This window comes from Chrysemys picta, chromosome 10 (genome assembly GCF_011386835.1).
Source record: "Chrysemys picta bellii isolate R12L10 chromosome 10, ASM1138683v2, whole genome shotgun sequence".
NCBI classification, from domain to species: domain Eukaryota; kingdom Metazoa; phylum Chordata; order Testudines; family Emydidae; genus Chrysemys; species Chrysemys picta.
The window spans coordinates 55256308-55279480 of record NC_088800.1 but is presented as its reverse complement, the minus strand read 5'-3'; the positions used below and the strand labels follow the sequence as shown (position 1 = coordinate 55279480).

The 23173-nt window shown below is 47.9% G+C and overlaps 1 protein-coding gene across 3 annotated transcripts in view; it reads right to left on the bottom strand.

Annotated features, from left to right (window-relative positions):
- Positions 1-15045, bottom strand: part of MGRN1 (mahogunin ring finger 1) — a 109464-nt gene extending 94419 nt beyond the window's left edge. For 2 of the 3 annotated variants that reach the window (XM_005312140.5, XM_005312139.5), the window contains exon 1: positions 14833-15045. In XM_005312140.5, coding sequence (XP_005312197.1) covers positions 14833-14920 — 88 coding nt within the window. In that variant the 5' untranslated portion in view covers positions 14921-15045. The remainder of the gene's footprint in view (positions 1-14832) is intronic. The other variant, XM_005312141.5, reaches the window with a different exon arrangement.
- Positions 15046-23173: the final 8128 nt, after the last annotated feature.

The following is a 23173-nucleotide window of genomic DNA, read 5'->3' as shown; positions in this document are numbered from 1 at the left end:
AGGCAGCACAAAACATATTCCAGTTATGTCATACATACATTATGGGGTACACTGTCACAAACACTTTTCACAAAGCGATCACTATGTCTGACCTATCAGGCCTCATCCGCAAAGGAAACCCGCTCAACACTTTCAAAAAATGAGCCTGGGAGCTTAAATTCATAACTTTGCTAGACACTAATAATCATGGTCTTAATAAAGACATGGGATTTATGGCTTATTACAACCACCTGTAAGCCATTAACCCCAGTTTTTGTCCTATGACTACAGGGGTGTTAACGGGCCTCTTCACCTTTATTGGTCCCTTAGAATGTGTGCTAACTACATACACTAAACTATCTGTTCCACGTGTGACACTCTTAGCCCTGGTCTATCCTACAGAATTACTTCGGAAGAACTGTCCATGAAGAGCTCCTTGCTGCTGTCCAGGATTCCGGTGTAAGGCTTCATGAGCCATGGGGGTAATGGGCAATGTTCCCTCTAACTAATTACATCCATGTGCGGAATGAATTTTGTTATGTGCACCAATATGGAGGTGATGTGGGGAGGGGCAGGGGTTCAGAGTGTGGGAGGGGGCTCAGGGCTGGGGCAGAGGGTTGGGGTGCGGGCGGGGGGTGAGGGCTCCGGCTGGGGGTGCGGGCTCTGGGGTGGGGCTAGGGATGCAGAGTATGGGAGGGAGCTCAGCATTGGAGCAGAGTGTTAAGAGTGTGGGGAGGGTGCGGGCTCTGGGATGGGGCCGGGGATGAGGGGTTTGGGGTGCAAGCTACCCCGGGGCTATGGCGAGGAGAGAGGACTCTGCCCAGCCCTCTCGTACCGCGGCAGCTCCGGGACCAGGGGAAAAGGCGCCTCTCCCTGGCCGTGGCACCTCTGGGGCCGGGGGAGAGGCATCTCTCTCCTCTCCAGTCCAGGCCCCTGTGGCTGCACATCTGTTCAGCCCTTGATAGCCTGCTGCGTGGCCGTGCGACTTAGAGGGAACTTAGGTAAGGGGTAGGCTGGGTCTCCCAAGATCATGATTGGCATTTCAATATCCCGCATTGGAATCTTCTGGTCTGGAAAGAAAGTCCCTGCATGTAGCTTTCTATACAGGCCAGTGTTCCTGAAGATGCGTGGGCCATGCACCCTCCTTGACCACCCCATGTTGATGTCAGTGAAATGACCCTGGTGATCCTCCAACGCCTGCAATACCATAGAGAAGTAGCCCTTTCTGTTGTTGATGCACTCCATCGCAAGGTGCTCTGGGGCCAAAATTGGGATATGGCTTCCATTTATCACCCCACTGCAATTAGGGAATCCCATTGCAGCAAAACGATGCACTGTTTCCTGCACATTGCTCAGCATCACAGTCCTTTGCAGCAGGAAGCAATTAATGGCCCCGCACACTTGCATCACCACAACCCCCATGGTGGATACTTCCCAACTCCAAACTGACTTGTGAGTGACTGGTAGAACTCTGGAGTTGCCAGCTTCCACACAGCAATCGCCACGTGCTTTTCCACTGTGAGAGCAGCTCTCATATTGGTATCCTTGCGCTGCAGGGCAGGGGTGAGCTCCGCACAGAGTTCAAGGAAGGTGGCTTTGTGCATCCAAAAGTTCTGCAGCCACTGCTCCTCATCCCATACCCGCATCACAGTACGATCCCACCACTCAGTGCTTGTTTCCTGAGCCCAATAGTGACAGTCCACCGGGTGCAACTGTTCCATGAATGCCAACATCAGTCTTGAATTGTTTCTTTCCATGGCACACAGCAGGGCAGGCTGCACAGATTCTTGTTCAGATTCACAGCTCATGAAATACTGCAGGATCAGCCGCGCTGTGTTCATAACGCTCAGCACAACACTGGAGAGCAGTGCAGGATCCATGCTTTCAGGCAGAGATGGCGGGCACACAGTTCACAGGGGCAGTTGAAAAATGGCACGAAATGTAGTCAGCCGCCCATGGAACAATGAGACAGAGAAAACTGCATCGTGGGGTGGTGAGCCTGCCCCTATGATCAGGGCCGACTCCAGGGTTTTTGACGCCCCAAGCAGCAAAAAAAAAAAAAAAAAAAAAAGCCGCGATCGCGATCTGCAGCACTTCGGCAGCAGCTCTACCGCTGCCGCTTCGTTCTTCGGCAGCAGGTCCTTCGCTCCAAGAGGGACTGAGGGACCTGCCGCCGAATTGCCGCCGAACAGCCGGACGTGCTGCCCCCCTCCGTTCGCCACCCCAAGTATCTGCTTGCTGAGCTGGTGCCTGGAGCCGGCCCCGCCTATGATGCACCGCGATCCATTCCCAGAACTCCTTGTGGCAGAAGGTGGTGAGTTGCACACTGGGGTAGCTGCCCACGGTGCACTGCTCTCTCTGTCAGTGCGAGAGCACAAACTGGGGACGTGCTCCACCGACACAAGGAGTGTTGTGTGAATGTGCACAAGCAATGTAATTACAGCGATTTATGATCGTCAACGTAACTTAAGTCAACTTAACTCTGTAGCATAGACATGGCCTAAATTTAAACCCTCTACTACCAATGACACAAGCTGCTCAACCACAGTCACAGGTGACTTTTGAAGCTTGCCCAAAATAAAGAGAACACAGAACTCTCTCAAGTCCTTACCCTGTTTAACTAGCACCTCAGAGTCTTAGAACAAGGAGAATTTGAAGAGAAAAAAAATCCAATTGAGTTTTCCCTGCTCATGCTTTGTTTGCTTCTTGCATTTTCCTCTGGACACGTACTAAATTAGTCAGTTTCATTTTCTGGCTTCCATGTGTTTAGCACAAAGTGATAGGCTTCGAATACTGTCCTGGAAGGTTTACACTACATTTAAAGAAACTGCATCATTGAACTTCACTGTGTGCTCACCCATTCCCCCCTACCTTTTATTTTTTTTTAAGCAAAATTCAGATTTTGGGCTTGATTTTTGTTTTAAATATATTTTTAAAGACCCAAACGCCTTACCTAGTGCTACTGCAACTTTAGCATGCTTGACTTCAATTTTAGAGTCAGAAATTCCAAACATTCAAAGTGGGGAACTCAGATCTGCTACGCATCCTATATGTTTCATGATGCAAACATTAAGGTTTCACCCTTTAATAAGAGGAATATAAAATGCTCTTGTTTATTTTGGTGACATATAAAATTCACCCTTCCACGTGCCCATAATAGAATTTTTTTTAAAGTAAATCTCTCTTTTCTCACAGACAGAATAAAAATAGTGCATACTTATTTTGTGACTGAGTTAAAGGTGACCTGCAAAGAAAAAAAATCACGTCTTTCTTTTTAATTTGTTTCTTCAGAATGTATAATGGCAGCATGAAAGTTGGGTGGGTGGTTGTTTTCGTTGTTTTCTGGTTACTTTTTACATTAGAAATTCAGGTCTTGTTTACCCCAGAATATTCTACAGAGCATTAGAGAACTGATAGGGTTACCACAAAACCACAGTACACACAAGTGAAATCTGACAGACATGGGAAGCTATTTTTATTCATACTAATTAAATCTTTGTTTCTTTTTGTTAACAGCTATTTAACTCAATTGCCCAACATGCTTGGGAGAAAAGAAGTCTTTGTTAAATATTTAACATTTCCCCACCACCACCACCCTATACTCATGCACTCCTTCAATGAAGGACCAAGTAGGAACAAATTCGACATGAATAGTCCTACTGAAGTCAAAGTGTTAGAGGCCTCTGCTTACAAAAACAAAACGCCTACTAGCGATAGCAGAAGTCTGCCATTCTCCTTGTATATAGTATTTGCTTCAATAGAGGAATGTTGATTAAAAAAAGCAGGAGCTGGAACTCAACTTTCATTCTAGCATCTCTGCCCATCACATTATCGTCTTGTGAATGACTAGCATCTCTCGCTCTTTGCTGCTGGCCAAGTCTTGCTTAACAATTGCCAGCTGTGCTAAAGGATTATGCTCAACCCTTTGGCCCAGTAGCTGGAAACTAGAGCTCAGCAGCTTGATCAGAGGAGGAAGCTAAGGAGGCAAACAACAGGGTACTGCATACAGGGTTTGGAGAGAAGCAAGTGATGCTCCAGGACAGAATCCAAGTGAGTTAAATCAGTATTTGGGAGAAGTCTAGGCAATCTTGACACTATGGTGACACTTTGGGCTGTAGTCCACGAAAGCTTATGCTCTAATAAATTTGTTAGTCTCTAAGGTGCCACAAGTACTCCTGTTCTTTTTGCGGATACAGACTAACACGGCTGCTACTCTGAAACTTTTAATGATGGAACCAGAATAGTACAGTGAAAACATGCCTCCATATCCCTCTGGTTTCTAACAGAGTTTGCTAACTAGGATGGATTCCCATTAGACACTTTGGCCCAGACCCACAAAAGGACTTAGGTATTGCAATGCCCAACTTTTAGGCACCTAGAAAAAAAAATCAGGAGCAATACTGCAATCCACAAAGCCTGAGTTAGGGGCCTTGTCTCCATATACAATGAATGGTGAGAGAGCAATGCCTTAGAAGGCAATTCACAAAAGTCAGCTCACTAGGCAGGGAGCCAACGAAGCTTGTCAATTGGAGATGCCAAGGAGAGGGGTATGTGCTAAGCCTTTTCCCTCTCTCTAGGTAAGTAAGTTCTGCTTAGCTACCCACAAACAGGAACCTCCCCTCTCCTCCCTTCCCCTTCCCGTCCCCCACTCCAGTCAGGCAGCTGCACCTATTGTGTTTCTTGTGGGAGTGAGTGAGGCACCTGCCTTGCTCCACACAAAACGGCCAAAGGAAGAGGCAAGCATCTCTGGATAATATGTGCAATGAGGTTTTTGCTAAGAACAACAAAACACATGAGAAACTGCCACCAAAAGTGGCCTCCTTCAGAGAGCACCTGAAAAATGGAAATCATCAGTCAGCCATATGGAATCATGCAACAGTTCAGAATCTTCATATGTCCCGTCTGCAACAGATGGGTGATAGACAGCACGGGACATCTTGTTCCGAACACGATGGTGCTGCCGCCTGCCCCAGAAACCATCCTCACCTTCGTGCAATGTGGCTGAGAGTGTACCAGTGCAACAAGGAGACGCAAATGTCGCAGGGAAGATTTGGTGTGCTCCAACGCATGCAGCTGGGAAAGTGACAAGTGTAGCAACAGACTAACAAACTCATCAGACACAGATTCTGAGGGGGAGTAGAAATGTATCAACTATCTGAAAATTACTGAGACTATTTTTGTGAGTAAATATAGCTTGAAGGGGTGTTGCATTAGACTTTCACTAGCTCATCGTTATATGTAGGAATTACATAAGAGTATGTGGTTATACTTCCTTATTCACAAGGTATGTTCAAGACATTCTACAGCCCTTATACAACACTAATGAAACTTAGATGCCGTTTACACGTACTGTTGTATTCAGTGATAGCAAGAAGATAATTTACAGTTGTACCACAGGAGCTTTAGAGCAGATATCAAAAGTATGTTATAATAAGGGGGTAGGCCTGATCTGCCTAACTGCATCAAAATAGACAGAAAAACTTCTCTCCAATCAGTCCATTCTAAAAATAATGACAAGTACTTTGATGTATTACATGGTACAAACAAGTTCATACTGTCATAGGACTACAAACTTTGTTTAACCGAAGGCAGAAAAACACAAGAAAATGGATATCACCTGGGGCTAAATATTTCCTGAACTTTCCAAAACGGTACAATTTGAGCACCAAGTTGCATTAATTGGATTTAGAAGCTTTCTGGCCATTTTGGTCAAAGTTAAACTACATTTCTATGAGTTACTGCCCTTTTTGAAAAAAGAACGAGGAGCACTTGTGGCACCTTAGAGACTAACAAATTTATTTGGGCATAAGCTTTCGTGGGCTAAAACCCACTTAATCAGATGCATGGAGTAGAAAATACAGTAGGAAGATGCATATATATATAGAGAACCTGAAAAGATGGGGGTTGCCATACCAACTCTAACAAGACTAATCAATTAAGGTGGGCTATTATCAGCAGGAGAAAAAAAAATTTTGTAGTGATAATCAGGATGGTCCATTTCAAACAGTTGGCAAGAAGGTGTGAGTAACAGTAGGGGGAAAAATTAGCATGGGGAAATAGTTTTTAGTTTGTGTAATGACCTATCCACTCCCAGTCTTTAGTCAACCCTAAGTTAATGGTGTCCAGTTTGCAAATTAATTCCAGTTCTGCAGTTTCTCATTGGAGTCTGTTTCTGAAGTTTTTTGTTGTTGAAGAATTGCGACTTTTAGGTCTGTAATTGAGTGTCCAGGGAGGTTGAAGTGTTCTCCGAGTGGTTTTTGAATGTTATAATTCTTGATGTCAGATTTGTGTCCATTTATTCTTTTGCATAGAGACTGTCCGGTTTGGCCAATGTACATGGCAGAGGGGCATTGCTGGCACATGATGGCATATATCACATTGGTAGATGTGCAGGTGAACAAGTCCCTGATGGTATGGCTGATGTGATTAGGTCCTATGATGGTTATAAATAACAATAAATTCCAGAAACCAATGGAAGCTTGCACAGCTCTCCAACAGCTTCTGTACATGGGAAACCAGGTGCAAAATGGGCTAATGCTTCCTCTCTCCCACCTTTGTCTGTCTTGTTTATTTATATTACAAGCTCTTCAAAGTAAGGCTTCTGTCTTATTTGAGTATGTGTAGCCCGAATGGAACCTTAGTTCTAATTGAGGCCTCTCAGTGTTGTTAGTTTATAGTAGCAGTAATAAAATAAAGGGAACCAATCACTTTTTTTGGCCATTCAAACAAAATACCAACAAGCAGCTACTAACATTTGCCAAGTAATGGACTCTAAGTAATGGAGTCAACTCCATTATGCAGAGCTATGGGAGGAGGAACATCAAGCATGAAGACTGCACAAGGACCTGCGTGTTATGCTGCTGATCCAGCCAGAGCTGCAGGAGGGGACTCAGTTGTTCCCCTGTGATTGTCTATTTGTGGCCCATTTTGTATGGGCACCACTTCCCCTTCCCCACACAAAAATTTGCCGGACCAGCTGGCATGTGCGCCCATTTCTGGCTTGCCCCTCAAGCTAGTTGGCCATCAGTAGAGCCAGCTCAGTCTCCATCCAGCAGATGAATGAGGCTAAAAGGTACTAGTAAAAAGGAATGAAAGGAGATCATGGGTTTTGCTCTAGTGAAGGAGTGCTTAGAAGGGTGGGCAAAAACTTTTTGGCCCAAGGGCCACATCTGGGTATGAAAATTGTATGGCAAGCCACGAATGCTCACGAAATTGGGGGTTCGGGTGCGTGAGGGCATGAGGACCCCAGCTGGGGATGCGGGCTCGGGGGTGGGGCCAGAAATGAGGAGTTCAGAGTGTGGGGGTGGGCTCTGGGCTGGGACAGGGGGTTGGGGTGCAGGGGGGGGGAGTGAGGGTTCCAGCTGGGGGTGCGGGCTCTGAGGTGGGGCTGGGAATGCAGGGTTGGGGGTGTAGAAGGGTGCTCCGGGTTGGGACCAAGGGGTTAGGAAGGTGGGAGGGGAATCAGGGCTGGGGCAGGGGGTTGGGGGACAGGATGCAGGCTCTGCATGGCACTTACCTCAAGCAGCTCCCAGAAGCAGCGGCACGTCCCCCCTCTGGCTCCTATGCGGAGGCACAGCCGGGCAGCTCTGCACGCTGCCCCGTCCGCAGATGCCACCCTTGCAGCTCCCATTGGCCTTGGTTCCCAGACAAAGGGAGTTGCGGGGGCGGTGCTTGGGGAGAGGGCAGCGCGCTGAGCCCCCTGGTTGCCTCTACATGTAGGAGCCAGAGGGGGGACATGCCGCTGCTTCCAGGAGCCTTGTGGAACCACGGCATGCGCGGAGCGGGACAAGTCTCCAACCCCGCTCCCCGTCTAGAGCACCAGAGCAGTGCAAGCCCCCAACTCCACTCACCGGCAGGAGCTCAAGGGCTGGATTAAAACATCTGAAGGGACGGATATGGCCCACGGGCCGTAGTTTGCCCACCCCTGGCTTAGACAGAATCCTAACTCACTTCACCCTGCTAAGCTGGGAGCTCACAGCACCAAGGCAGAGCTCCAGGTCTTCTGCTAGCACATGGAGAAGGCAGCTGAGGAGTGGGAATAGCTAACATGGTGCTCTGCTCCTGGAGCGACAGCTTTAATCTACTTTTGCATGTCCAGCAACCATAGAATGACTGCGGGACTAGCAAGAGGTCCTTTTCTTCCTCTACAAATCACTCAACAGGCAAGATCCTAGCTGTATCAGTGCCTGTCTTCTCTCCCCACCTCCCTATGAGGGACAATGCGGCCAGCCAAAAAACTGACTCAACTCTCTTGGGGGTGCAGACAGTGTTTTCAGAGAAGTCTTGCTGTAGAATGGCGTATAAGCATCTCCTCTACAAAGATAGCTGGGAAAAGGCCTGGCAACACTTCACTGGTAACCATCCTCCAACATGATCCATCAGAAATACAAAAAGAGACAAAGAATATGGGCCAAGTTGGAAGCAGCACCAGTGCTCTGCTAACTCTCCTGCATAGCTATCATAGCATAGGCACATCAGAAGGGCATACATGAAAACCAAGCATTCATCACAGCCCTCGTATCCAGTGATAGCCCACCAAGGGGCTGTCACTCTGCATGACCTGGCAAGCTGTCATGTTCCTTTCAACATGAAGGTTGTCATCTTTCTTATCTAAAAACCGCATTATTTCATTATTTCTAACAGTGTCCTTTCTGGGAGCCTTCTTTAAAGCCATTTTTGGCCTAAAGGCTTTTGTCCCTGGTTGAAAACTTGCGTCTTTGCAAATGATCCAGAGACTGGTTCACTCGATTTGAGCTGTCACAGCAGCATGTCATGCACGCTCACAGTGAGCCTGTAGGGGCTCAAATCACAGGTGGCAGAGAACCTGATGTGCAACAGGAGACACTTGGAGACGAATTAACAATTAAAATAGGATAGAATTTGTGGATAAAAATGTCAGCTGAGATGTTCTGAAAGACAGCCAAAAACACAGTATATGTACTCAGGAGACTGGTCAGGCATGTGCGCGCATGGACACACAGCAAAACTAAAGAAAATACAAAGATTCCTTTTAATATCTCTATCAGTAACAGAGGTAGATGCAAAGGGACAGCTTCAAGTTAAAAATCTTATTAAAAACAAGTTTTAACTACCACATCGTGATCCACAAATAATTAACATATAATTGCTTTGCACAGTTTAACTTTTGTATTTCTCCCAACCTAGACTATGAAATCAAAACTAGTCACTTGCATTTGTTTCCGGTCTATTTCATTTTCAGTTCTCAGGCCCTGGTCCTCTGGTAGCCTTTCAGCCTGAGGGCCAAACATGTTATTCCCAAAAGTCAAGGGTCACAAATCAACAGTTTAGGGACAGATTTTCTGCCCTATTTTGCTCCCTTTGCGCTGCTTAGGTGGCGCAAAAGCAGCAGAAGCTATTTACGGACCCCTGCTGTGGATTTATTTTTTGCTGTATTCATAACTTTTTGTCTCCATACCAGGAGGCGGCTATCTTGGCTCCTGGTGAATTATTTCTTTTCTCAAAGGGATCAACCTTTAATATTTATATAACACTAGGGCAGCAGCTTTTCCATAAATGCTCCAGGCTCTAGATTTTCCCTCTCTGCTGGACAGCCCAGAATACACGTATTTTGGGATTATGCTTGGTCTACTGGTAGCTCTACCTGGCTTTTCAACCCAGCACTGTCTTTTGTCAGTCCTTTGTTATAAGCAGTAACCACCACTGAGGATGGAGTTTGTACATTCACTCCAGATTGATCCAATTCAATCATTTTAATTTCTCCTCCAAAGAAGTCAGAGGGTTGGAGTTTACCTAGTCCAGAAGTAAGGTTACTCTAAGGCCTGGTCTACACTACAAAGTTAAGTCGACATATACCACCTTGTATTAACCTCGCTGTGCATGTGTCTCTATACTTAAATTTGTCTTCCACCGATGTAAGTGCTCTATATTACAGCAATGCAGTAGCACCACCTCCCTGAGATGTGTAGAGCCAGGGTCGACATACTGAGATCGATGCAGTGAAAGTGTAGACACTGCATTACCTATGTCGACCTTAACAGTCCTCCAGCAGCTGACCTTTAAAACCCCGCAATTTTTTGAAATGCCTATTCCCGATTGGACAGCTTGGCAAGCACACCTAGCAGTCATCTACTATTGTATGTAACTGCCCAACCGACTATGCCTGCTACATGCATCCAGGGGCTCCAGCTATACCTCAAGCCAGTATCGGTTTGAGACTCTACTGCAGTTCAGTCAGTCATGGCACTGAGCACAGGCGAGCCTGATGCGGGGGAAGGAACATCAGGTAACCGTGTAAATGTATGTCCCATTATAATGATATACTGATGGCATCCCTAATGTAGCAGCTATCAACTTTACATTATTTTACTTATACTAGGAGAGGTAGAGGAGTTCTCTGCTTTTCATTGCCCTGTACAGTTTGAGAAAGGGGGCCATACAGAGCAGTTTGTGTGCACAGGGATGTCCCCTGAATACTCCTGAGAGAGCTCAATGAAACATTCCTGGAGGTACTTTGCAGTCCTCTCCCAAAGGTTTCTAGGGATGACAGCCTTATTTCTTCCTCCGCAGTAGGACACTTTCCCACACCAGTGGGTGATAACATTGCCAGGCACCATTGCAGCACACAGGCTAGTAGCTTCACATACATTGACCTATGAAAGCCATGGTTGTTGTATGTGTAGCCAAAATGGACATGAACATTCTTTCTCTTTGTTAAGTTCCATTCATGTATTACGATTTTTATGTATTTGCTTTTAAATTGCGCACACACACAAATATTTTTGCACACGGGTTTTGTTACTCAATTAAATTCTATTGTTCGGAAAATAATTCATGTTTATTAATTCCCAACATGTGCTGCAGAATGCCTACCAGAACTGAAAGCATCCACTTACTTATTACAGTCAGCATGACAACTCATAGGATCAGTGACAGCGTAATAATCATAAATGTACAGCAAGAACCACCAAATTAATAGGTGCATTGGCAGTGTTATATTCACAGATGTACACCAAGCAGCACACAACTCCTAGCAGTCCCCCAAAACAGCAGAGCCAGGTAGAGCACAGTACACCACAATGCATTACTGAAAGAGCATTTTAACAGTGAGCCACAAGATCTCCCTGAGCTGTACAGCTCTGCACTGAGCCCTCCTAATAACCCTTGCATCTGGCTGCTCAAACTCAGTGGACAGCTGCTTCATCTCCACCCTGGCAGCAACTTTTCCCCTTTGCTTGACAGATACTATGCAAGACATAGCAGGCAGCTATAACCATTGGGATATTTTTCTCACAGAGATCCAATCTGGTGAGTAAACAACGTTAGCATCCCTTCAATCTACCAAAAGCACATTCAGCTGGGATTCTGCACCTGCTGAGCCAATGAATCTCTCCCTTGGTGCTGTCCAGGTGGCCTGTAGACAGCTCCATGAGCCAGGGGAGTAAGGGGTAGGCTGGATCCACCAGGATCATTATTAGCATTTCAATATCACCAATGGTAATCCGCTGGTTGGGAAAGAAAGTCCCTGCTTGCAGCTTTCTGAACAGTCCTGCATTCCTAAAGATGCGAGGATCACGCGCATTCCTGGACCAGCCCATGTTGATGTTGGCGAAGTGTCCCCCATGATCCACCAACACTTGCATAACCATAGAGAAGTATCCCTTTCTGTAGAGGTACTCTGGGACAAGATGGGATGGTGCCAAAATCATACAGCCACCGCAGTTATTAAATTGTTTGTGTGCGCACACTTGGCTTCTTGTGTCGGCGGTGCGCGTCCTCCCCAGGAGCACTTGTGTCGATCGTACTATCAATGCGGGACAGATCCTGAAACCCAGTAACAGTTGACATAAGCAATGCAGTGTCTACACTGACACCGTGTCAACCTAATGACATCGACCATGGCTCTATGCCGCTTGAGGAGGTGGCGTTACTAAATCGGCGTAAAGAAGTCTGTTGTGAGGAGCCAAAGTTAAGCGAAGACGCTTTCACAACTAGGTCGACGCAAGGCAACTTACTAACCATGTAGTGTAGACCAGGCCTGAGTTTCAAGCCTTTTTAGGCAGGGTCAGGATTGTGCATGCCTTTAGGAAGCAGGCCTATCCCCACAGAACACAATGCTGAAGGTGGCTGTCCATCTCTGGAAATTCAGGGTCAGGAGTTCTGTACCCACTGTGGGAAATAGAGAACTGCCTGGGGACCAATCAATGAACATCCCTATAATCAAACTGCTGCAACTACTGAGAAATGTCTCACAAACAATGTCTTCTGTCTATACATACTCTGAGCCTCTTCAAATAAGATGAATTAGTTCATCATTCCCTCTGAAGAAATGTCACAGTAATCTAAATGCCAGGAGGACTGAAATTACAGCCGTCAGGAGCCTACATCTAGAACCCACTGTGATAACCGGCCTTACATCCCAATTACACAAAGCAGCACCATAAGTCTCTTGCTTTTTCATTTAGTAGGCTGGTTCCCCTATACATTTCAAATCACCCCAAGACTACCAACATCTCCCTTCCTTTCCCCCTCATCAGGCCATTTAAAGACTATATTGATACACTGGTTTGACCACTGCTGACATATACCAGTGAACAGTGCCTCAGGTTTGTTGATCACAGCAGTCTCTCCCCAGAACAAGCACAAGGGCATCTGCTTAAGAAGCCCTTGGGAAAAGATGCCAGAAACACAGAGCTCTTTGACAGCCACCTCTTAAACGGTGGAACACAAACACTTCTGCCCCCACTGAAAGCTTCGCCGTTAAATCTAATTTAACCCACATCTCTACAGTCCCATGGCAACAGATGCCCCTGATTTATTTGGATGCCAATTAATTATCCTGGGGAGGGTAAGAGACACAAAGGATAAAGAATCACATGGCATTGGCAACACAGATGTTTGTGTGTGCTTGTCATTGCTAGGAGAGCAGCTAGAAGGCCTGATAAAAATGTTTCACGTTAACAGATAAGTTAACACATCAGTCTGGTTCCTATTTTCCTTTGCAAACCAATACTCAGGAGCAACTTTTAGGTGAACCTAGAGTCTTGAAGGCTGTGGGGATTCAGGTCTGGATGTCCCAACCTAAATTCCCTGTAAGCTGCGCCTATTAAGCGCTGCACAGGCACTCAGGGAACCCGCCCAGCCAGGACCTGCCACGGCCGGGGGAGGGGTGCCTCTCCCCCAGTCCAATCCCAGCCCCAGACCTGCCACAACAGGGGCACCCCTCCCCCAGCCCTAACCTGCCACGGCCAGGGGAGGGGCACCTCTCCCCAGCCCCAACCCAGTCCAGACCACATGTGGGAAAAATTTGAGGGAACCCTCCCAACTCTCTTTAACCAATGACAGGCAATCGCCTCTTCAGTTCAGATTTGTGCAACCTTCAGGCTGGAGCTTGGTAGTCACATTCTGGGATCTCTGGACCTCCCAGTTTGAGGAATTCACCAATCAGAAGAATCAAATGACCTTGTCCCATGGACTATAGACAAAAATCCCTCCGTAAGCAGAATTAATGATATTGAACAAGCCTCCCATTCATAGGAGAAAGGAAGAAAGGAAAATGATGGATGGCGCAAAACAGAAGTGGCAGGCTGGGAGCCTTTGCAGCCATACAGGTCCCAGGGAAGAGTGAAAGGAAAAAAATCAAACAGAACCTTTTTATTTAAGCAACACATTTATACCGTCAGGCAAAAAAATCCTTTCCGTAGGACTTTTGGGGCCGGACAGCTTGGAAGTTACAGATTTATTGATTCAGTAAGAATCACGGTTTCTCCCTGCTCTGTGGAGGCATGCGTTTCTTGTTAAGTTCTGATGGTGCAAGGGGCTGTCTCCAGTCCATGCAGTGACAGCAGGAAGCATTTAGTCTGAGGAGATGCTGTCCTCTTACTGCAAGGTGTTGCTTTCTGTGTCTTTAACCCTGAGTTCAGATACTGGCAGGAAGGAAGCATTTCCCTGACAGAGACTATTATCCCACCCAGTAATTTTTGTTGAGCACCACACACCCTGTATTGTTTACACCATACAAGAAGGAAGTTAAATGCAGAGATAGGGAAATAGAGAACAGCCCTTATGGTGTAAAGAAGTCAAATGCTCTGCGTTTTAGAAGAGCAGGGCTAAGCCCCAAAAGCCCATGAAGTGCTCTTAAAACTCCACTTGCAGATCCACACCCATTCTTTTCCCAGGTAGCTCCCCTCTCCTGTTCTATAACACAACCCAAAGGACTCCTGGCAGGCAATACAGGCCCATCATTTAAGTGTTTTATAAGCAAAGGTCTCTATAAGTTCCATGGTGAAAAAAAATCTTCCCATGATGTAAATTCTCCCATCATGTGTGCAACCCAAACTCTGCACCCTTGGGCTAGGACAGGGGCCCCAAAAGAGGGACCTGGCCGGCTGCGTGCCACCCAAACAGTGATAGCAGCAATCAAACTGCACAGGTGAGGCCCAGCAAGCTCTGTCTGAAGTAATAACTTCACATTCAATAACACAAGGGGGGGTGTTGCGGATGGGCGTTAACTGGTCAGTGTACCTTGGGACTGCACTGATCACACCTACACAACTGCATCACACAGTGGCCTTTAACCTCCAACCTTCCCAAGGCCCCGGGGAACGGGTGCAGGGTGAAAGCACCTCCTGGGGGGCAGAATCGGGGGCCAAGCCCCAAACTGAGCACCGCCAAGGGGGGGCCAGGGCCCAGGGGAGAGCGCGATGCTCAGGGGCGCTGGGAGGAATGGAGGGGGCTGAGGCCCGGGGGGAGCGCTGGGGGGCTGAGAGGAGGTTGATGCGGGGACAGGGCGGGGGGTCGAGGCCCGGGGGGATGGGGGGAGGGCCGGGGGTCGAGGCGCTGGGGGGGGACTGCCCCGGGCCGAACCGCCCTTACCGGACTTGGGCGGGTAGCGATAGGCCGAGTTGGCCTGGATGTCGATGTCCTCCACGCCCGCGATGCGCCGGCTCAGCAGGGAGCCCATGGCGGGACGGGACCGGACCGGACCGGCCGGGGACCCAGCAGCGGCGAGAGCGGCCAGCGAGCGCCCCGGACCCACCGACTCGCACCACCACAGCCAGTCGCGGGGCAGCACGGGAAAGCGAGTCCGCCCGCCCCGTCGCGCAAGGCAGCCCCCGCCCCCTGGGACTACAACTCCCAGCAGCCACCGCGCCCGGTCCGCCACACTACAGCCCGACGGCTCGGCCGGGCCGTACCAACAGCGCAGTTGGAGGTGCGAGTAGGGGCTGTGCGTGCCGCCTCACCCAATGGACTCTTCCGGGAGTGTGGGAGCTGTAACGCGCACAGCCGCCAGCAGAGGGCGCTGCCTCCTGTCCGGCAGACCAGAGCAGCCTGGGAAGATTGAGCTTACTGCAGCGGGGTCAGCTGGAGCAGCCGTGGGCTGCGGACAGCCCCACGCCGGGCCCACCCCGGACCGGCAGGGCGATGGGGATCTCTGATAGGGCCCACCAGGATGGCTGGACAGGGCGACGGAGCCTCCCCGCACTGGGATTCCCGTAGCATAACCAGACCACCCCCAGCACGGTGGGGGAGGGTGACAGGGCGCCCCCAGGCAGAGCATTCTAGGGCATGCTACATATAAAATGATGGGGTCTAAATTAGCTGTTACCACTCAAGAAAGAGATCTTAGAGTCATTGTGGATAGTTCTCTGAAAACATCCACTCAATGTGCAGCAGCAGTCAAAAAAGCAAAGACAATGTTGGGAATCATTAAGAAAGGGATAGGAAATAAGACAGAAAATATCATATTGCTTCTATATAAATCCAGGGTACGCCCACATCTTGAATACTGTGTGCAGATGTGGTTGCCCCATCTCAAAAAAGATATATTGGACTTGGAAAAGGTTCAAAAAAGGGCAACAAAAATGATTTGTGGTATGGAACGGCTTCCGTATGAGGAGGGATTAATAAGACTGGGACTTTTCAGCTTGGAAAAGAGACGACTAAGGGGCATATGATTGAAGCCTATAAAATCATGATTGGTGTAGAGAAAGTAAATAAGTATTATTTACTCCTCATAATTCAAGAACTAGGGGTCACCAAATGAAATTAATAGGCAGCAGGTTTAAAATAAGGCTGTCGATTAACTCAGTTAACTCACATGATTAACTCAAAAATTAATTGTGATTAATCACAGTTTTAATTGCACTGTTAAATAATAGAATACCAATTGAAATGTATTAAATATTTTGGATTTTTTTTACATTTTCATATCTATTGTATTTGGTGTTGTAATTGAAATCAAAGTGTGTATTATTTTTGCTTACAAATATTTGCACTGTAAAAATGATAAACAAAAGAAATAGTATTTTTCAATTCACCTCATACAAGTACTGTAGTGCAAGCTCTTTGTCATGAAAGTGTAACTTACAAATGTAGATTTTTTTTGTTACATGACCACTCAAAAACAAAACAATGTAAAACTTCAGAGCCTACAAGTCCACTCAATCCTACTTCTTGTTCAGCCAATCGCTCAGACAAACAAGTTTGTTTACATTTACGGGAGATAATGCTGCCCGCTTCTTATTTACAATGTCACCAGAAAATGAAAACAGGCATTTGCATGGCACTTTTGTAGCTGGCATTGCAAGATATTTACGTGCCAGATATGCTAAACATTCGTATGCCCCTTCATGCTTTGGCCACCATTCCAGAGGACATGCTTCCATGCAGATGATGCTTATTAAAAAAATAAGCATTAATTAAATTTCTGACTGAACTCCTTGAGGCAGAATTGTATGTCCCCTGCTCTGTTTTACCCGCATTCTGCCATATATTTCCTGTTATAGCTGTCTCGGATGATGACCCAGCACATGTTCATTTTAAGAACATTTTTCACTGCAGATTTGACAAAACGCAAAGAAGATACCAATGTGAGATTTCTAAAGATAGCTTCAGCACTCAACCCAAGGTTTAAGACACTGAAGTACCTTCCAAAATCTGAGAGGATAAGGTGTGGAGAGTGCTTTCAGAAGTCTTAAAAGAGCAACACTCTGATGCGGAAACTACAGAACCCGAACCACCAAAAAAGAAAATCAACTTTCTGCTGGTGGCATCTGATTCAGATAATGAAAATGAACATACGTCAGTCCACACTGCTTTGGATTCTTATTGAGCAGAACCCGTCATCAGCATGGAAGCATGTCTTCTGGAATGACGGTTGAAGCATGCGAATCTTTAGCACATTTGGCACGTAAATATCTTGCGACGTCAGCTACAACAGTGCCATGAGAACACCTGTTCTCACTTTCAGGTGACATTGTAAACAAGAAGCGGGCAGCATTATGCAAATGTAAACAAACTTGTTTGTCTGAGCGATTGGCTGAACAAGAAGTAGGACTAAGTGGACTTGCAGGCTCTAAAATTTTACATTGTTTTATTTTTGAATGCAGTTTTTTTTGTGCATAAGTCTACATGTGTAAGTTCAATTTTCATGATAAAGAGATTACATTACAGTACTTGTATTAGGTGAATTGAAAAATACTATTTCTTTTGTTTTTTTACAGTGCAAATACTTGTAATAAAAAATAAATATAAAGTGAGCACTGTACACTTTGTATTCTGTGTTGTAACTGAAATCAATATATTTGAAAATGTAGAAAACATCCAAAAATATTTAAATAAATGGTATTCTATTATTGTTTAACAGTGCAATTAATCGTGATTAATTTTTGTAATCGTGCAATTAATTGCGATTAATTTTTTTAATTGCTTGACAGCCCTAGTTTAAAACAAATAAAAGGAAGTATTTTTTCACACAACACACAGTCAATCTATGGAACTCTTTGCCAGACAATGTTGTGAAGGCCAAGACTATAACAGGGTTCAAAAAAGAACTGGATAAGTTCATAGAGGATAGGTCCATCAATGACTATTTGCCAGGATGGGCAGGGATGGTGTCCCTAGCCTCTGTTTGCCAGAAGCTGGGAATGGGCAACAGGGGATGGATCACTTGATGATTACCTATCAGAGGGGTAGCCGTGTTAGTCTGGATCTGTAAAAAGCGACAAAGAGTCCACTACATGCGTCTGACGAAGTGGGTATTCACCCACGAAAGCTTATGCTCCAATACGTCTGTTAGTCTGTAAGGTGCCATAGGACTCTTTGTTGCTTTTTGATGATTACCTGTTCTGTTCATTCCTCTGGGGCACCTGGCATTGGCCACTGTCGGAAGACAGGATACTGGGCTAGATGGACCTTTGGTCTGACCCAGTATGGCCGTTCTTATGTTCTTATGACATGATCTGCAGGCTGGGGGCATTACAGAGACAGGTAGACCTTGCTGCCAGAGTAAGGGATTGTTCTTGCCCTGCAGTGCTCAGCCACGGGCAGGGTGCTAGCTGCCGGGATCCCACAGGCATAGGGCCATTCCCCCAAAGGGGCCTGGCACTCTCTGTGCCTACTAGCTTTGCCTGGATCAAGGGAGACCCGTCAGGTACTCAGTGCAGACCCAGGGATGTCATGGGAGGAATGGGTGAGGTTGGAGGGGACATGCCCTGGACAGGAGATGGCTTGGGCTGTGGAATCGTCTCCCACAAATGGCCTGGGAGCCCCTCACTTGGGACAGTTGACACCAGACCAGTGAAGCACTGGCAGATATGCAATAGGGAGCAGTCCTGTCCCAGCCCAGGAATGGAAGGAGGGGGGTCAAGGATGATTCCAGCTCTGACTGCTGACAGGTGATGGATGTTGCTGGAAATGCTACTTCTCTGCTGTGGGTCCTGCGGAGATGACTGGCCCCCGGGAGGCGCCATCACAGTCCAGGCAGCTGATTAGGGTGCAGTGTCTAGCTTGGATCGTGGTGGGCTTGGCCTCGGACTATGCTAGGGCACATAGTCTCCAGGGACCCTCGCTGTGACTTGAATGGAAATACAATGCTCCGTGTTCATGCTAACTAAAACACCCACCCAAGGAACAGGTGCGTCACATGACTTTTACTGCCTCCCCTCATACAAAGTTCTCAGTGATCCGCCCAGGATGGGTCCCCATTGTGCACTTTGATCTGCAATTGTCTCCTGCCGGAAACCTGTGGAGGCAGCCTCTTTCCAGCCTGGGGACTCACATCACAGCACCCATCTCTGGGCCTGATCCTGCAAAGGGCTGAGTGCCCGCAGCTCCCATATTCACAGGAAGAGGAGGATGCTCAGCACCTCCCAGGATCTGGCCCTATGTGAGGGCTGCACCGGCAGGACATGTGAGAAGCTCAGAAGTACCTAGCGCCTCCCAAACACATATTTGTTTAGATACATTCACCTGGGCCGTGTTACCAGAGATGCAGCTAACCTTCAAAGGGACCAGAGATTCACCAGTTCAGACTTCTCATCAACGGGCCAACCCAGCTCCCCAGCTGGTGTCAATCACTGTAGATCTATAAACTCAATGAGCTACGGTGATTTACCTCGGCAGAGGAGACGGCCCTCCATAGGAAGGGGTCCAGAGCAGGGGTGCCAGAACAGGAGGAGCTGAGCGCCAGGGCCAGCTCTGGCTTTTTGGCCACCCCAAGCAAAAAAAAACAACCTGCGGCGCGGCCGGAGCGCGGGTGCAGGGGGATCAGCTTGTGGGGGGAAGGAGGAGGGAGCGGGCGGGAGAGAGAGAGAAGAGGCGACCAGGACTACAGCAGGGGCGCTGCCACGCGGCCCCTCCCGCTGCGCCGCCTCTTGCCGCCTGCCACGAGGGCTCCGCTCCGGTCGGTGGGGAGGGAAGGAAGAGGACTGCCCTGCAGGGTGCTCCGGTCCTCCGCGCCGCCGCCCCCTAAAGGGCGGCCGGAGCGAAACAAACAAACAAAAAAAGTGGCCGTGCCACCCTAGGATTGGGCAGAATGCCGCCTCGAACAATCTGCCGCCCCAAGCACCAGCTTGCTCAGCTGGTGCATGGAGCCGGCCCTGCCGAGCGCCATGCCCTTCGCACTTTTAAAAGAGGCAGGGCTATGCCCTTCCACTTTTTATTGGCCCTAAGGATGAACGACTGGAGGGGGCGGGGTTTTGGGGGGAAGGGGCTGTGTGGAAGCAGGGCTTCTGGGGAAGGGGCAGCATAAGGGCAGGAGCTTGGGGAGAAGGGGCAGTGTAGGGGTGTAGCCTCAGGGGAAGGGGTAGTGTGAGGGTGGGGGCTCAGAGAGAAGGGACTGGGTGGGGTGTCGGGGAGAAGGGGTAGGAGCTTGGGGAAAAGGGGCAGGGTGGGGCCTTGAGGGAAGGGGCAGGGCAGGGGAGAAGGGGCAGTGCAGAGGGTGGGACCATGGTTTGGGCACCAATGGCCCACCCATTGTTAGAAAGCTTCTTGGGGTATACATTTAGTTTGAGCCTCTGTCATGGTACTTTAAAAAAGTTTCCATGCAGTTTGCAGGCATTTCATTTGTGTGAGTGTTCCTTTTAATATCCATTTAACTAGCTTCCTCATTTCTCTGTAGTTCCCCTCTTTGAAATTAAATGCTACTGTGCTGGGTTTCTTTGGAATTAAGATGTTAACATTAATTACATTATGGTCACTATTACTGCACGGTGCAGCTATATTCACCTCTTGGACCAGATCCTGTGCGTCACTTAGGACTAAATCAAGAATTGCCTCTGCCCTCGTGGGTTCCAGGACAAGCTGCTCCAAGAAGCAGCCACTAATGGTGTCTAGAAATTTTAGCTCTGTATCCTGTCCTGAGGCGACATTTCCCAGTCAATATGAGGATAGTTGAAATCCCCCATTATTATTGGGCTTTTTGTTTTTCTAGCCTGTCTAATTTCCATGAGCATTTCACAGTCATTGTCACCATCCTGGTCAGGTGGTTGGTAGCATTTTCCTACTGCTATACTCTTATTATTCAAGCATGGAATTTCTATCCATAGCGATTCTATGGTATAGTTTGATTTATTTAAGATTTTTAATTTATTTGACTCTATGCTTTCTTTCACATATAGTGCCACTCTCCCACCAGTGCGACCTATTCTGCCATTCCTATATCTTTTGTACCCTAGTATTACTATGGCCTATTCGTTATCATCGTTCCACCAAGTTTCTGTGATGCCTCTTATATCCATATCCTCATTTAATACCAGGCACTCAAGTTCACCCATCTGAGTATTTCGGCTTCTAGGATTTGAATATGAGCACTTATAAAATGTGTCACTATTTAGTTGTTTGCCTTCATGTGATGTAACTGAATGGGACTTTCATGCTTCATGCAGTGATGGGACTGGAAACAGGGACCTGTGAAAGCCAGGGAGGCAGGCTCTGGCCACGGGGAAAGCTGATGGGAGAGAAAGACAAGGGAAACTGCTTTGATCCATTCACAAGCCATGTAAGCAGAAGAGTTGGAGGGGAGCTGAGTGATGGGGAGATTGAGGGCCAGGCGGATGATCGGGAGAAAAGGTGTTGTGGGGGGGTTGCTAAGGAAAGAGGCAGGATCTGAAGCATGTGGCAGGGCAAAGGAAAGTGCAGCATTAACACTCTTACTGAGGGGACGGCACAAGAGTCAAGGTTTCTGGCTCCCTGTGCCAGTGGCTGAGCTGTGAGTGCAGGGGAAGTCCCAGGGCTGGACTTTGTGCTCCTGGTGTGTGTGCAGTCCCAGAGCAGGGAGTGGAGACGAAGGGCATGCCCTCCGTGACCTTCTGGTAAGTTGGGCAAAACATCCCATCAATGCCTCCCTGGGCACCAGCTGTGCTGCTGCCTTCTCACCTCTCCCCCACCCGCACATACATCCTCTGCTCCCCCTCCCCTTTCCACATCAGCCAGCCATTCTCGGAGCCCTCACCTCTCTACTTCCCAAGCATTCCACCGCTCTATGGCTGTGCCTACGTAGACAGCTAGCTAGCTAATAGATCAGGTGTCAGTAGATGGCGCTCAAGAACAGAGGCCCTGGGTTTGGCCCTACGGAGCTGTGCCAGCAAGTGGGTCCGTACGGTTATACCAGTATAATATACAGCAAGGTATAGCTAGCATATAGGATACCGGTATAGCTATACCAGCCAAGTGCTCGCCCTAGTGTAAACAGTGCTAGAATGGTGGAAGAATTCTTCTGTCGACCTACCTACCGCCTCTCAGGGAGGTGAATTAACAACAGCAAGGAGAGAACCCCTCCCATTGCTGTAGGTACTGCCTATGCTGCAGGGCCGATGCAGAAGTTGAGCTGTGCTGCTATAGCATTTTAAGTGTAGGCACAGCCCTAGTCTCACTGTAGCTGGTGCAAGAGCCTTCTTCTCTACAGCGTCCATTTGTCACTGCAGCCTCTGATGATATCAGACTGGACCACCAGGTACTTGCCCAGTGGGCCTGTCACTTTCTTGGCTGTAGGGCCAACCTGCCCCTCTCCTCATTGACGATATCTTTGTCCACATGCTACTGCATGAATGAACAACAGAGAAGAGGCAAGAGCCCTGGGGCTGCTAGGTGTTTGGCTGTAGGGGAGGGTGGATCAAAGAGTGTGGGAGAGAGTGTTTTTGGATGCAGATTCTGTGTGCGAGTGGGATGTCTGTATGTGGGTGAAAATGTATAAGTGGGTGTGTATGTGGAGGTATGGGGGAGGATTGTAAATAGTCCAGGCCAGACCAGGATGAGGAAGCAGATGACATCCCAGTCTCCATGGCTGGGTCATGAGCAGCTACTTAGCTGGGAAGGAAGTAGCCAGCCAGAAGAAATCTATGCAGAGTGCATCACTTGCTGTGACCATCACTGGGCAGTGTGAGAAGCCAAAAGCAGCCTGATCTCAGTAGAAAAAAACTACAACCCACAGATGGGCACATAAGAGCAATCTAATCAGCGTCAGGAGCAAAGCAAGGGGCTTGCTGAGCCGTTTGCTGAGTCTGTAATCATCCAGCAACTGAGCTGGGAGTGTCAGAGACTGAAGCTGCATTTCCCTGGCTCTTGCTCGTTGTCTCTCTCTTCCCCTTTGTGCACTTTTGTCTGGATTCTTTTAAGAAGAAAGAAGTTGTTAGACCTTAAGAGCAGAAGTTCAGAGCTACCTCACATATTTGGGAGGCAGTGAGGTCTAGTGGACAGAGCACTGGACACAGGAGACAAACCAGAGGAAGTGGAATTGCTCATTGATTAGCATAAATTTCATGTAGTTGCTATTACTGAAACCTAGTGGGATGATTCCCATAATTCAAATGTTACAAATCAATGATCATAATAAGAAGGATCGAGTGGGCAAAAGGGAAGAGGGAATGACACCATGGGTGGCCAGTGACCCAGCCCTTGGGGGAGGCTAGCCCCCGGCCCTGCCCCTTGTGCCCGA